Raw genomic sequence first — 13512 nt, 5'->3', positions numbered from 1 at the left:
TTTCAAAGTACAAAACTCACAGGGAAGAACAAAAGGAGAGGGCAGAGAGGAAGTGAGAAGGCAGGGGAGAAAAAAAGAAGAAAGGAAAGTAAGAGAAGTTCCCAGTTATTTTATCAATAATACCAAACTGGAACAAATACCTCCAGTTGTATATAACTTATTCCAGAAGACAAAAATGAAAGTAGTGCAACTCTGATACCAGGAATGCAGTAAAACTTTGAGAATGTGAGATGCATTGGGCTATAGGTATAACCTTGGTCCAAAACCAAATATTGATGACAAGATTTAATAAGCCCATCCTATTCATAAAAACAATGCCCCCCAAAACTAAATAAATAAAATATTGTCAAATCTTATCTAAGAACATATAAAAGAGGTATTATGGTGAAATTGAGTTTAGCCAATAATGCAAGTATTAATATTTGAAAATCAGTCATTACTTGGATTTGACATCATACTGGAAGGCAAGAAGATGAAGAAATAAAAGAAATAAGTTGGAAAGGAAGAAATAAAATTGTTATTATTGCAGGTGATGTGGTTATCTGTTTGGAAAACCTCAGATATGCTTATGATCAGTTATTAGAAATATAAAATTTTAGCAAATCTAGACATAATTAATACAAAATATAGCATCTATTTCAATGTGCCTACAGAGAGAAAATATAACTATTTTCTAATTATTTCTAAGTATTAATTACTTTAGTAAAAAGGAAAAACCTTGTCTAACAAAACCTAGGCAAGACCCTTATGGAAAAAAAGAAATTTTACTGAAATATATGAAAGAAAACTTATATGGAAGGGTGAAGAAACCATTTTCATGGATCAGAAGACTCAATAGTTTAATTTGAGTCAATTCTAAGTGTATTTATATATTCAATGCTATTCCAGTAAAAATAATTCTAAAGAATTTAAAAATGGAAGTTGGTAAGCTATCGCTAAAATCTGTAGGAAAGAACAGTGCACCAGAAATAACCATGACCTATAGCATGCCTTAGAAAAGAGATATTTATTATTAAACTGTAGAAATTTAGTCTCTGGAGCAAAAGAAGGAACAAGTTGGCCAAGGAGCCCAGAAACACCCCTCACACATATGAAAATTGGATTAGTGACAGGTAACACTCTAGGTGAGTTGAGAAACGTTAGGCTCTTCAATGAAGGAGACATGGTGAAATTGCAACCTCCATTTCAGTCTGTACCCAAAAGTTCAGTCTAGGTGGACTGACTACTCAGGTGCAAAATATAAAACTATAATATTTAGAAGACATCATAGAAGAATATCTTTTTGACCTCAGTGTAAGAAGTGGTTTTGCTAACGTGAAATAGCTAAGAAAGCAAAACCATAAAAGAAAGGATTGACAGAATTGGCTAATTAAAATTTAGAACTTCTGTGCGTCTGAAGAATACCTATATGAATGCAAAAAGGCAAACCAGAAGCTGGAAGAAAGTATTTGAAAAATAAATAGCTGAAAGAGAATTATATAAAAAGTACTTCTAGGCACCAACAAGAAAAGACTATATAAAGAGGGCATTGGCTTTAACACTCATGTCATAGAAGAAGAACTTTAATGGCCAATGAGCATATGAAAAGATGCCCAAACATATTAGCAATCAGGATGTGAACATTAAAAACACAATGAAATACTATCTGGTATTTACTGAATTGATTTAAATTGGGTATTTTAAGTTTTGGTAAGAGTGTAGAGTGAAAGGAACTATTATTCTTTGTTATAGGATATATTAATTGGCCCATCCACTTTGAAAAACAATTTGACATTATCTAGTAAAGCTGTCTCAACAGTTATATTCTTTACCAAACAATTAGTAAAATTCTTATATACAAGAGCTGTAAGACATGTAGTATTTTTTTTCTAAAAGAAAAAAATTGGACACAACTGATAGCTCTATCAACAAAAGACTGGGTAAATATATATTAGTATCTTCATACAGGGAAATAATATGCAGAGTTCTTTCAGCAATCCACCACAACTGGTGGAATCTAGGAATATACCATTTAAAATAAAAACGACACAGGAGCATACCAACAATATGATTCCACCGATAATGCGGTTTAAACCTGTTAAAAACAAACGATACATTGTTTTGCTCTACATAAATATGGTAAAACTAAAGAAAAACCAAGAATGATAAAATTCAGCAGAATTACTCTAAAGGGCATGGAACTGAAATAGAATGAAGAAAGCACACACAGAAAAATATTAGAATGTAGTAATACTGCTCTTTTTCTTGAACTAGGTTGTTCATTGGTAGTGGTGATATCATTATTTATATACTGTCTATGTGTTTTACAAATATGCTTCCTGCCAATTAAGTATTTAATGAAAAAATTAAAATCTGCCATGTACAATCCTTATGTTTAGCAATTATCTGGATATAAAATGACTATTACCTAGTTCCTGATCTCTAAGACTTAAAAACGTCTTTAAGACTTCACGTCTCAAACTTGCCTCAATGTGACAATCTCATGCTACGTCTTTAAAATTACAGATTTCTCCATCCAGCCTCAGACTTACTGAAACAGAGTATGTATTGTGTCAGGCCTAGGATCTGGGGAGTTTGTGGGAAGGGGTTAGATGCGATCAGATCTGGAGTAGTCCAGCCAGGAAAACTGACCTTTGAGTCCTGCCTGGTATTGCAGAGATTTTGTAAGAAAGAATTGCGGCCACAACCCATCAGATAGCCATGAGGAAAGGAATAGAATTATCCTCTCTCAAAGGAAGTTGTAAAATTGAGATCATATTTATCATTAATTCATAGATAATCCATATAAATACCATCAATGATGTTTGTGTTCGTTTTACCTTTTCATTTACCAGAAATTCTAGAACTGTGACTTCTGGTTCTATCCGATCATCTGTTAGCATTTTTGCAATCATGTGAGTCAATTTGTATATGTACACACCGTATTTTCCAAGACTCAGTTAGTTGTATAATTATAGAATTATTGAAATAATAATAACATGTGCCACTTTGGTCCCTATAGTTGTTCTCTTCTGCAGATTAAAAATTCAGGGAAATACAAATCTCTTAGTCTCTTCCCACAGTTCTGTTGGCATCAGAATAAATGCTTCATTGTTTCCTTGGCAAGTAAAACAAAACTCAAGGAAGGCTGCCAATTTGAAATTGCAGTGTGACATTTGAATTACAGAGGTCTACTTTGGTCTGTTGACTGTTTAGTTCTGGATCTCAGTGGGAAAAATAAGGATCTTTAGTTCCCTCCTCATATAGAATATATTTATCAGGGACTTAAAGACAGTAGCATTTATGTCTTAGTGAGTAGGTAGCATTTGTTAAGAGGAATTGAATTAGGAATTTTGAGTCATGGAAAAATATAGTTTATACTTGCAAGAGGCTTGCTATTTTGTTTTGGAAACAATAAATATATATGGTAAAGAGCTTAAAGCACTTTGAAGGCAACCTGCCAAAAAGCCAAATAACCATAGTATAGAAGAGTCATCAGAACTAAGGACATGTAAAATAAAAGTATAAATTTAGATTTGTGGTTTTGATATTTATTTGCAAGAAGTTTTTGTTTTTGTTTGTTTTCTATAACCTAGAATCAGGTCAATATTGCATATATTCAAGAAAGAGCCAGTTTACCTGCAGGCAGAGTATGTGGAAAGGAATATTAGTTGGACAGTCTTTGAAAAGGTAATTTGAAAAATAATATAGGGATGTTAAAAATCAGCTGAATTTCGTAGACCTTTTTCCCCATTAAATAATAACTGGGAAACAGTTCTCCATGAGGCTCTCATATTTCTGAGGCACTGACTGCCCTTTGTTCTGAACTATCAAATGTTTGTGTCATGCACAGTCTTGGAAACTAGAGATAGTCTTTCCTTTTGGAACAAGGGTGGTGACATCGCCTGTTATAAAAGACTCAGGTTCCCTGAGCTCTGGCGTCTTCTCCAGACAGGCCTGCTTGTGCAGGTATCATCTGGCCCTCTTCCCACCACTCTCTGGAAACTGGAGTTTGAGGAATCACCACAAAGATATGTTAGTCTCTATCAACTAGTCCAAAGACCCATTCTGGGTTAGGATGGTTCTGACCTTGTTCAGACCAGAGTCATAGAGAAACACACTGACACCTATCTCTTGGGAGGGAAGGGATTTGCAGCTGCCACAGTCAGAAGCCTGGGAAAGCCTCAGAGCCTTAGTGAGTTCACTGTGGAGAGAGTGGAGCAAGGTATATAATGCCAGTTTAAGGAGAAATACCAGCAGCTGGACTGCCTTTGACTCAACCCCTCCTGCACTTCATCATGCCAGCTGTAGTCAGTGAGACACTAAGTGGTCTCAAAGTTCTTTGTGTTGCGTCTTGTCTGCTACAAAGGCTTATTGGCTCAGTCAGGGAGAATTCTTTGAGATAGACAATCTCTTGTGGGAAATTATTGAGGAATATTTGGGTCCCAGCTGGCCTACAGTGCTGATGAAAGTAACCTGCTGGAGAATAAGAAAGTGTCCCTCAGCGGTCTTGCTAAATTCTTACTAACTGTAAGTTACTAACTGTAAGTTAGCCTTACCACCTTGGAAGATTTCCCTGTCCCTTATGTTCTAACCAAACTTAGGATTGGACTCTAGGCTGAGATGGCCTCCAGCATAGTTCCTGCTGTGGCAGTGAAGGCGGGGCTGCGTCAAAGACTCTCCAAAGCCAACTTGGTTGTGTCAGTAATGATGACACCTTATATAGTGCTTCAGGTGGGAGATGCTGGAAGTTTGGTTAAAACACAAATAACCACTGCACTACTCAAAACAAAATAAATGCACCTTATTAGTGGTTCAGAGCCACCCTCTGCCTCTATGCCCCTGGATGCCTCTTCTATCTACCCTGAACTCTGCTGCTGTAAGGAGGAAGGTGACTAGTGGTCACGATGAGATCTCCTTTGTCCTTTGAAGAGACCAGATGCTATATGAACCCCTTATATGCTGGGGAACTTTGGGAGGAGAGGCATCCAAATTCAAGGATGGATGGGGGAAGGATGCCCAAATTCAACTGATGTGGTTTGGGCAGTGTTCAAGTGGGAAGGGAAACAAAATGGTCTCTTGGATGGAACCCTTTGGGCAGATGCAATGTAATACTGTTGTGACTTCCACTGCTCTATGTGTAACGGAATCAATGTATTATGCACCTGCCCTTATCTGTCCCATTAGTGCCAGTGGAGATCCTCTCATCTAGGGATTGCCAATATAGAACAGTAATAGTAGGACAAGAGAGAAAACATGTGTGCTGTTTTCTTCCAGGTAGGCCAGCAGAAACAGTATAGAATCCCAGAAAAAGAAGGAGAAACCACAGCTTATTTAAACACATCATGGTTGATCTCAGTTACTACAAGCTGAACTCATTCTGTGGCTTGGACTTCATTTAATAATGGTCTTATTGATATGAAATAGACTGACTAGATTTGGTGCTAGCCACTGTGGTCACACTGATCAGTGTAGCTGAGGGAAAATCCCAATAATGGAAAAATTCACCAGAAGCCAAAATGATATAGAAACAAGGGTAGATATCAATTGGGAGATGATTCCTGTATGAGTCTCTGACTTCTCTGTGTGTCTGGTAAGCAGAGACATTCATGGCCTTTGTTTCAGATTACCTTTTTAATGATGTGTGTAGGGTGAACAGTGTTGGAAAATAGAGTGTCTCTCGTTAGGGCAGATGACAGACTTGCCTACTGCATGTTATTAAAAAAATATATATGAGTTCCCTCAGTTCAGAATACTTTTTGGGGGTGTGTGTGGTTTATAGTTCATGTTTTTCAATCAATGCAATTATAATTAGACACAACTATTTTAAGAGACTTTCTTCGAAGAAAGAAAGAAAGTGAAACTATCTTTTAAAAAATATTTGATATTTGAGTACTCACCAATAAATTCAATATAGTAGAACAGCTGGAAAGGGAACGGATTTATAGAGTTTGAGGTGGATAAGATTAGGAAATTCCTAGAAAGTAAAATTTAAGAAATTGTGGTTGAAAATTACCTCAATAATTGAGTATTACAGATTATAGTACACTGTAACTGCTATTCTTCAGATCTCTTTCTTTTGCTTTTCATTTAGGCATCGTCAACACACTGTGTTACATTAGTTTCAAGTGTACAGCTTAGTGATTTGACGATTTAATACATACTGCTGTGCTCACCACAAGTGTCACCACCATCTACCACCAGACCAATGCTATTACAGTACCACTGACTCAATTCCTTATGCTGTTCCTTTTATTCCCATGATTTATTCATTCTGTAACTAGAAGCCTGTATTTCCTACTCCTGTTTACCGATCTTGCCCATCTCTCTTCCTCCCCCGCCTCGGGTAGTCATCAGTTTATTATTTGTATTTACGGGTCTGTTTCTGCCTGTTGTTTGTTCATTAGTTTTGTTTCTTAGATTCCACATATAAGTGACATCATATGGTATTTGTCTTTCTCTGACTGATTTCACTTGGCATAATACTCTCTAGGTCCATTCATTTTCTCACAGATGGCAAGATTTCATTCTTTTTAATGAATGGGTAATATTCCATTGTGCGTATATCCCTTTGAATTCATGTTTTCTTATTCTTCAGGTAAATACCTAGTAATAGAATTTCTGTTTTTAATTTTTTGAGGCATCTCCATACCTAAGTTCTGCTTCACTTTTAGACCATGTTCTCCTGGCACTACCCTGTCTTTGAACTTTGTTTGGAAACTGTTTCTTATTTTTAGAATCAAGATGTTCAAAACCATCAAGTCTTGGTTCCCTTCTGTTTAATGGTCCTCTCAATTTCTCTCTTTGGTCACATTTTACCGTAATAAGCAGCATGAAGAAATCCAGTAGCACCTTCAACACTTGTTTAGAAATCTACTTAGTGAGATCACTCCATTCACTAGGGAGCTTTCCAGCTTTCTCCTTACAGAAGGTGATAATAATGTTGCTAAGCTTCCTGCCACTATGCAAGAACTACCCCCCCCTCCACCCCAGATTTCCACTTACAGGGTGTTCAAGGCAATTCAGGCTTGCTCTAACATACTCTTCAGAATCTTCCCAGCCTTCCTTCATTGCCTATTTCCAAAGCCACTTCCTTGTTTTTCTGGGTTTGCTATGGCAATACCACCTTTCTATTACAGTATAGCAAATTACTACCACAACTTAACAACTTAAAATGAGAAATATTTCTACTTCACAGTATCTGTGGGTCCATTTAACTGGATGCCTCTGACTCAAGATCTGTTCCATGGCTGTGAATAAGGCGTCAGCCAGAGCTGCTGTCATTCAAATGCTCTACGTGGGGAGGATCTGCTTCCAGGCTCACTTGCAGCTGTTGGCAGGACAGAAAGGAAGATCCACTCCCAAGCTCCCTCATGTGACTTTTGGGACGCCTCAGGCCCTTGCTGGCTCTTGGCCAGAAACATCAGTTCCTGATGATGTAGGTGTCTCCACAAGGCCACGCACAATCTGGCAGATTGTTTCTCAAAGGCAAGAGGACAAAAGAGATGCAAGGCATAGTCTTCTTGTAAATTAATCTCAGAAGGGACACCCACTTTTGTTGTATTCTGGCAGTTAGAAGTGAGTCATTAGGTCCAGCCCACATTCAATGGGGAATGGATTATAGAAGAGCATGATTAGCCAGAAAGAAGGATCATTAAGGGTTATTTTAGAGCCTGCCTACTGTGGTGGAAAATGGAGTTCCTGCTTTTCAGGAGTATGCTTGCTAAAGGAAAGGGTAGGGGGGAAAAGAAAAAACAACCCAAAGAAGATATTAAAATACTGCAAAATCAAATGCTAACTTATAAACTGTCTACTGCAATTGCTAGAAACTTTTAAGAAGGGTAAAGATGAGTTTGAGTTGTTACAAAAAAAATTTATAGGCAAATCTTCAATCTATCTAATCATATTTTAGGAGAGATAATTTGCCAGAGGTATTATCAATTATCTGAGGAGCCGAGTGCTTGACAAAAGGAACATAGAAGGCCATATTCATAACCTAAATATAGACAATAGATGCTTCTTGCTTTAGTAGCGAGATCGTAGAATGAAGTGAAAAATCAGAAAACATTCTGAGCAAAAAGATTGGCAAGAAAATTTTGAATGGCTTGAGAAATGAGAGGAGAAAGGAGTATCTGTCTTGGTCCAGGCATCATGGTGGATGTTTTACATACTTTATCTCTTTGAATCCTCTCAATGCGCTATGATATTGGTATCTTTGGGGTCATTTTATAGAAGAGAAGAGCACGGAAGATGCATGCTAAATGACTTGCCGGCGGCTGTCATGCAACTATGAAAATTTTTTTCTCTTTTAGGGCCCTGGTCTCTCCACCCCCAAAATCCATGTTTTGTTGTTGTTGTTGTTGTCCGCATTGTTCTGGTGAAGCCAGAGGTAGTGAAAATTATCACAGTCATAAAGTCTCTGGCCTTTTAGCATATTCTAAGCACCGTGATTAATACTTTGAAGCTACCACTACCGGAAATTCTTCCAACAACCTTATGAAGAAGATGCTGTTATTCCCATTACAAAGATGAGGAAAGAGACTGAGTGGCCTAACATTGCAAAACTAGGACACAGAGAAGTCAACTGACAGAAGATGGAAAGAGAGATGGCTTTGCAGGGAAGGGGATGCTTTTGCTGAAAGCCATCTGGATGGCTGGCACAGATTTAGGAATTTTAAACATTAAAGTGTTAGTTTGAGGTCTTTCTCCTCCAGAGAAAAAGCAACTCTCTTCTATTCTCCAACAGAACAGAGTCTGAAAATATATATAACCAAATTCAAATCCAGTAAACAAATTCCAACAAAAACTGCATAATCAACGCTATTTTTTTGATTAGCACCATTTAGTTTCCCGGAATTTACCAGAGCAAACATTGCTACAGCAAAAATTACTGCTAATGGTTGAACCTAACAACAAGAGAAAATCCCCAAAAGGGTCATTTAGGCCCCAGCTGCAGCTGTGCCTCACTATATTTCTTACTTGAAAGCTGAGAATTAACAGGAAAATCAGGGCTCTGCTGTGCTGTGCAGATGTGGCTGAAACTGCATTAATTTATTCAGCAAACATTTGTTTAGTGCCTACTATATGCCAAGCATTGTGCTAGCTACACTGGGATTTCAGGAATAAATCATACCTGGTGCTTTCAAGGAGCTTATAGTTGAAAGTGGTTGATAGAGGGCAGATGTAAAAGCAGCCAAGTTTTATGAGTGGCATAAGGAGATCGTAGAAGCATAAAGGAGTGGATTAGAAGAATCTTCAGGCTGTGGCTTCATAGGATGAGCTGAGTAGATTAATCTTCGTCTTGGATGCCTGGGGCAGGAGGGGCAGGGCCAGTAAGTGGAGACAACAGAGGCCTGGAACTTTTCTTGGTCCTGATGCCTCCTACCAAAACTGGGAATATAAGAAGAGGAACGGGTTTAGGGAAAAGAAAAATTTTACTTCAGAAATGACCAATTTGCTCATAAAAGGTTCACGTGGCAGGGTCTTCCAGGACGTTACATTTATGAGACCAAAACTTTGCGAATGTCTGGTTACAAGATTCCGATTTCGAAAAGCTGTAGCTTATGTTGCTGTATTGTAGGATTAGTAACACGACAGTAGCAGCAGCAATGGCTTGTCTGGGGTGCCTACCAGGTGCTATTCCTTGGTGCCTAGAGACACCCCTACCTTAATCTCATGACAACCTTGTAATATATCCTAAGGGGGTATTTTTGTTCTCAGTTTATAGATGAGGACTTTGAAACTTAGATCTGAAAAGCTGACTTTGCTCACATCATAGAGTCAAGTTTTGAATCCAGGGCTATGGGACTTCAAAATCAAGATTGTTTAGTTGGCCTCCACTTAAGCAACTCACCAGTATAACAGATAACGTCCCTTCCTTCTCTAAAGCCTAAACTGAGATCTGCACCTTTCCTGAGTCCTCAAAGCTCAAGAATGTCTCATGCGTTTGTTCCCACCAGTCAAAAGTTAGAGATTTACTAAGAGGCAGAACCTGTCAGCTGTACTTATTATTCTTGTAAGTATGTGTTTTCTTAAAATATCAAGTGCTCCAATGTCATATGAGTAAAAGGAAGTTGTGTCCATGAAAATGAGATGAAATGTTCTGGGAAGAGTCAATACAGATTGGTAGCTCAAGAAAATTAAGTATGAGAAGGAAACATAAAAGAGACAGACCATACACATCTAGAGGAATTTTGCATTCATTTTCCTTGCAAGTATCTTTTCCATCCATTTTAATACCCGGCAGTAATTCTATAGGTTGTATGCTGTGATTCTGGTCTGTATACATGTAAATAGGAGATGAGTTAATTTACAGAATATCACAAAAAATAATACCAAACCTGGGATTAGGGTTCTTCTAAGATTTATAGGATCTAATCATCCCAACAAGTAGGAGCTACCTAGAATCAGCAGCCCCTACCACTCAGCTACCTTTTCCTGTCAGTGCCAGAGTCACTTGGAATGGAGTTTTAAGTTTGCATATTTTCTGACTGGTTTCTGAGGGGTTCTTTCACCCCAGAGATACACTGAGCTTGCTGCTAAGCACAAATGCCACTAAAGTCAAGGTCTTCATGATACTAGCCTTCACATGAGGAAGTAGTGTCTGAAAGATGCCGAGGCAGTTCCTTATCTGGGTCAATGACCCTCAGATTCCTTACTGGAAGTTATGCCTACTTCTGGGCTCCATCCTTTAAAACAAGTGTGGAGAATTTGGAGAGAAGTCTGAGCAGAGGCACAAGGACGATGACAGAGAATGAGACCCAGGAGGAAACCAGAATTATTTTACTTGAAAAGGAGCAATCAGAATGGCAATTTAATAATGGTCTTTCAGACATTAGGAATTATGACACTGAGGTTAACGACCAGATTTTCTTCATGTGCAAAACAGTGAAAGAATTAGAATTTCAGCTTTAGCAAGAAGAATAGAGTATAGAACCAAAAGGAAAAAAAAAAACAAACCAGCAATCAGATGCTGAGCCTATTTAATCAAAGGAGTAGATCAGTCCACACACTTTATGAAAGTGTTTTTAAAGGCAATATCATTTCCTGTCTGTTTTATATATTATACATAATACCACCTGACACAACAGAGACACATTAAGTGAACTTTGTTTTTTGACCCTGTGAATCCATGATTTATCTTTAAATTATGTCATAAGGTATAGATTTCCAACAGTTATTTTAAATTAGAGCCTCATAGCTTGGTGCTGTCAGGGGATGACCTACTTTCTAATAACGTTAAGGAAGTTCATGGTATGGAGGAACATTCATTCCAGGGGCCGCAAGCTCATGGAGCTGCAGGGGCATGTGGGTATCATGAAGAAGTGAAGCTAACAGCGTACAACATTGTGGAGTTAGGAAAGTTCTGGTGTATTTGAAGGTGTGTGGCCCATCCCAAAAGGGCAACCACTGCTGACTAGGCCATTGTTTTCACATCACAATATACCCATATTGCCAGATCTTTAGCTTTCTGAAGAAAAACTCCGGGGATCTGGAATCTCATATGAATTTTTTATTTAACATCAACAAAATACTAAGATTTATCAGAATGCTATGCAAGCAAAGCAGTACACCTCTGCAGGCTGTAAGTTAGCAGTCTCTGGTTGTCCTTTAGGTCACTGGTTAACCAACACATTAGTTAGCATAGAAAACAGAGCTGATTGAACTCTGAAGTTAGGAGAATCCATCTGCTAAACCTTCGTAAAACCCGAATTAAGGTCCCTTCCAGCTCTGCGAATATTTTGATCTCCTCTTCCTTCTTCCCTGCTCTCAGTATTGGGTGACTTATTCACACAGTGGTGGGGATTTACAGGAATTACTTATTTCCCCTAGCAATATAATTTTATTTTGCAAAACCATCACATACTTAGATGGAAGACAACTTTTGTTGCTATACTAAAGATGCTGCTGATGCTATTAGATTTTTAGGGAGGCACTCACATATGGCACAGACATGTCACTTTGGATCTTTGAACTAACATTTGTTTATAACATTGGCTGCATGAGGCATGCTTGACTTAAAAGCCTACTTACACTTCACCATTTGGTGACATATTTTATTTCTCTTTCATAAAATATTTTCAAATAACCCCCTTCTCCCTGGGCTAAGGACAACTGGATCTCTGAAATCCCCTTCCTTTCAGACAGGAGAATATGCCACAGATGAAGAGGAGGATGAAGTAGGACCTGTTCTTCCTGGCGGTGACATGGCCATTGAAGTCTTTGAGCTGCCTGAAAATGAGGACATGTTTTCCCCATCAGACCTGGACACAAGCAAGCTCAGTCACAAGTTCAAAGAGGTAAGTTGCTGATCTGCAAAATATTTTTCTATGCCTTTCCATTTCATTATTACATTTATATTTTGGTTTGAAAAATGTATTGAGAAGCATCAGTTTTCAAAAGAAAGCCTTTGGATAACAGATTGTCTTGAATTTCATTGAATTTCAAGGTAAAATTCAAGTAGATCTCATTCCACAACCATTAATTTTTAAATGCTTGTTATTTGTGTAGTGATAGCTTATGACTGATCTGTTCTTCCATATTTTCAAGCTGTAGCTTAAATGTGCAGTTTCCGTGGTAAGTTCAGGTTTTATTTTTTCAGTATTACAGAATGAATTTGGGGGACCTGATGATAATCTTTCCTCTAAAGCAGTAATTTCTTAGAAAGGTTTTTTTTTCTTTTCCTAAAATAGACAAGATCCCAAAAGGAATCAAATGATATACCTAAGTAGTTTAATTGAAGAAATTAAAGTTTAATGAATGAAATTTGAGTGGAGTCACTAGAATTCCCCAGGGATAGTGAGGTGCACAGGGACTGTTCCAACTTCCAACCGAAAGAAGGCCTTGATGGGTAAAGAGGAACAGAGATCCATCCCCCCACCTCCTCCCAAACAAGGGCATCTTTATAAGATCCAGCCACTGCTAAAAACGACATTTGGAGACAAGGGTGGTAACACTCAGACCCTTCTCTCCTCCTCTGAATGCTTCCTATCGACCGGCCAAAACCAGGAGGAGTGTGAAGAGGTCAGTCTCCGAAGGCAGCAACTATCAGAAAAGGGCCAACTAAGGATCCCAAAAGGGCAGATAGGTGCAGATAACACATACATTCGTCTTCTAGATTAACTGCTCTGAACTCCAGCATGTAAAACAGAAACACTGATGAATGGGTCCCCAAACAGTTTACTCTTCCTTGTTTTAGGAAATATCCTCATTGTCAAGGCAAGTGTGTCATTATTTAGAGCCCCCCCACCCCCACCCCACAATAACCCCGAGGCACTAAAGCTCTGTGGTTTCGAGCCTGTTAGGGACTTGACCATTTGGAAGAAAAAGTTCTCCTATATGTGAAAAACGAGGTTGATCATTGTGAATGTGTAATTTCTAATTTTATTTCTGATTTCTAATTTATTTTCATTTATAATTTCTAATTTTGATGTACCGTAAATAGTTCAGTTGTGTATGCTCTAATGTTATACCTACCGTGCCTTAATATTGACTTGCCTTTTTAATTCCTTATGATAAATTTATACTTGTGAG

The 13512-nt window shown here is 38.1% G+C and overlaps 1 protein-coding gene across 10 annotated transcripts in view; it reads left to right on the top strand.

Annotated features, from left to right (window-relative positions):
* The window catches only part of PPP1R9A (protein phosphatase 1 regulatory subunit 9A), a 304191-nt gene that overhangs the window by 225545 nt on the left and 65134 nt on the right, over positions 1–13512 (top strand). For all 10 annotated transcript variants that reach the window (XM_032306040.1, XM_032306049.1, XM_032306048.1 and 7 more), the window contains one exon: positions 12123–12278. In XM_032306040.1, the coding sequence (XP_032161931.1) occupies positions 12123–12278 (156 nt within the window). The remainder of the gene's footprint in view (positions 1–12122; positions 12279–13512) is intronic.

The sequence above is a fragment of the Mustela erminea genome, chromosome 11 (assembly GCF_009829155.1).
Source record: "Mustela erminea isolate mMusErm1 chromosome 11, mMusErm1.Pri, whole genome shotgun sequence".
In the NCBI taxonomy this organism is placed as follows: Eukaryota; Metazoa; Chordata; class Mammalia; order Carnivora; family Mustelidae; genus Mustela; species Mustela erminea.
The sequence above is the reverse complement of the archived record's forward strand: the minus strand, read 5'-3'. Positions and strand labels throughout refer to the sequence as shown.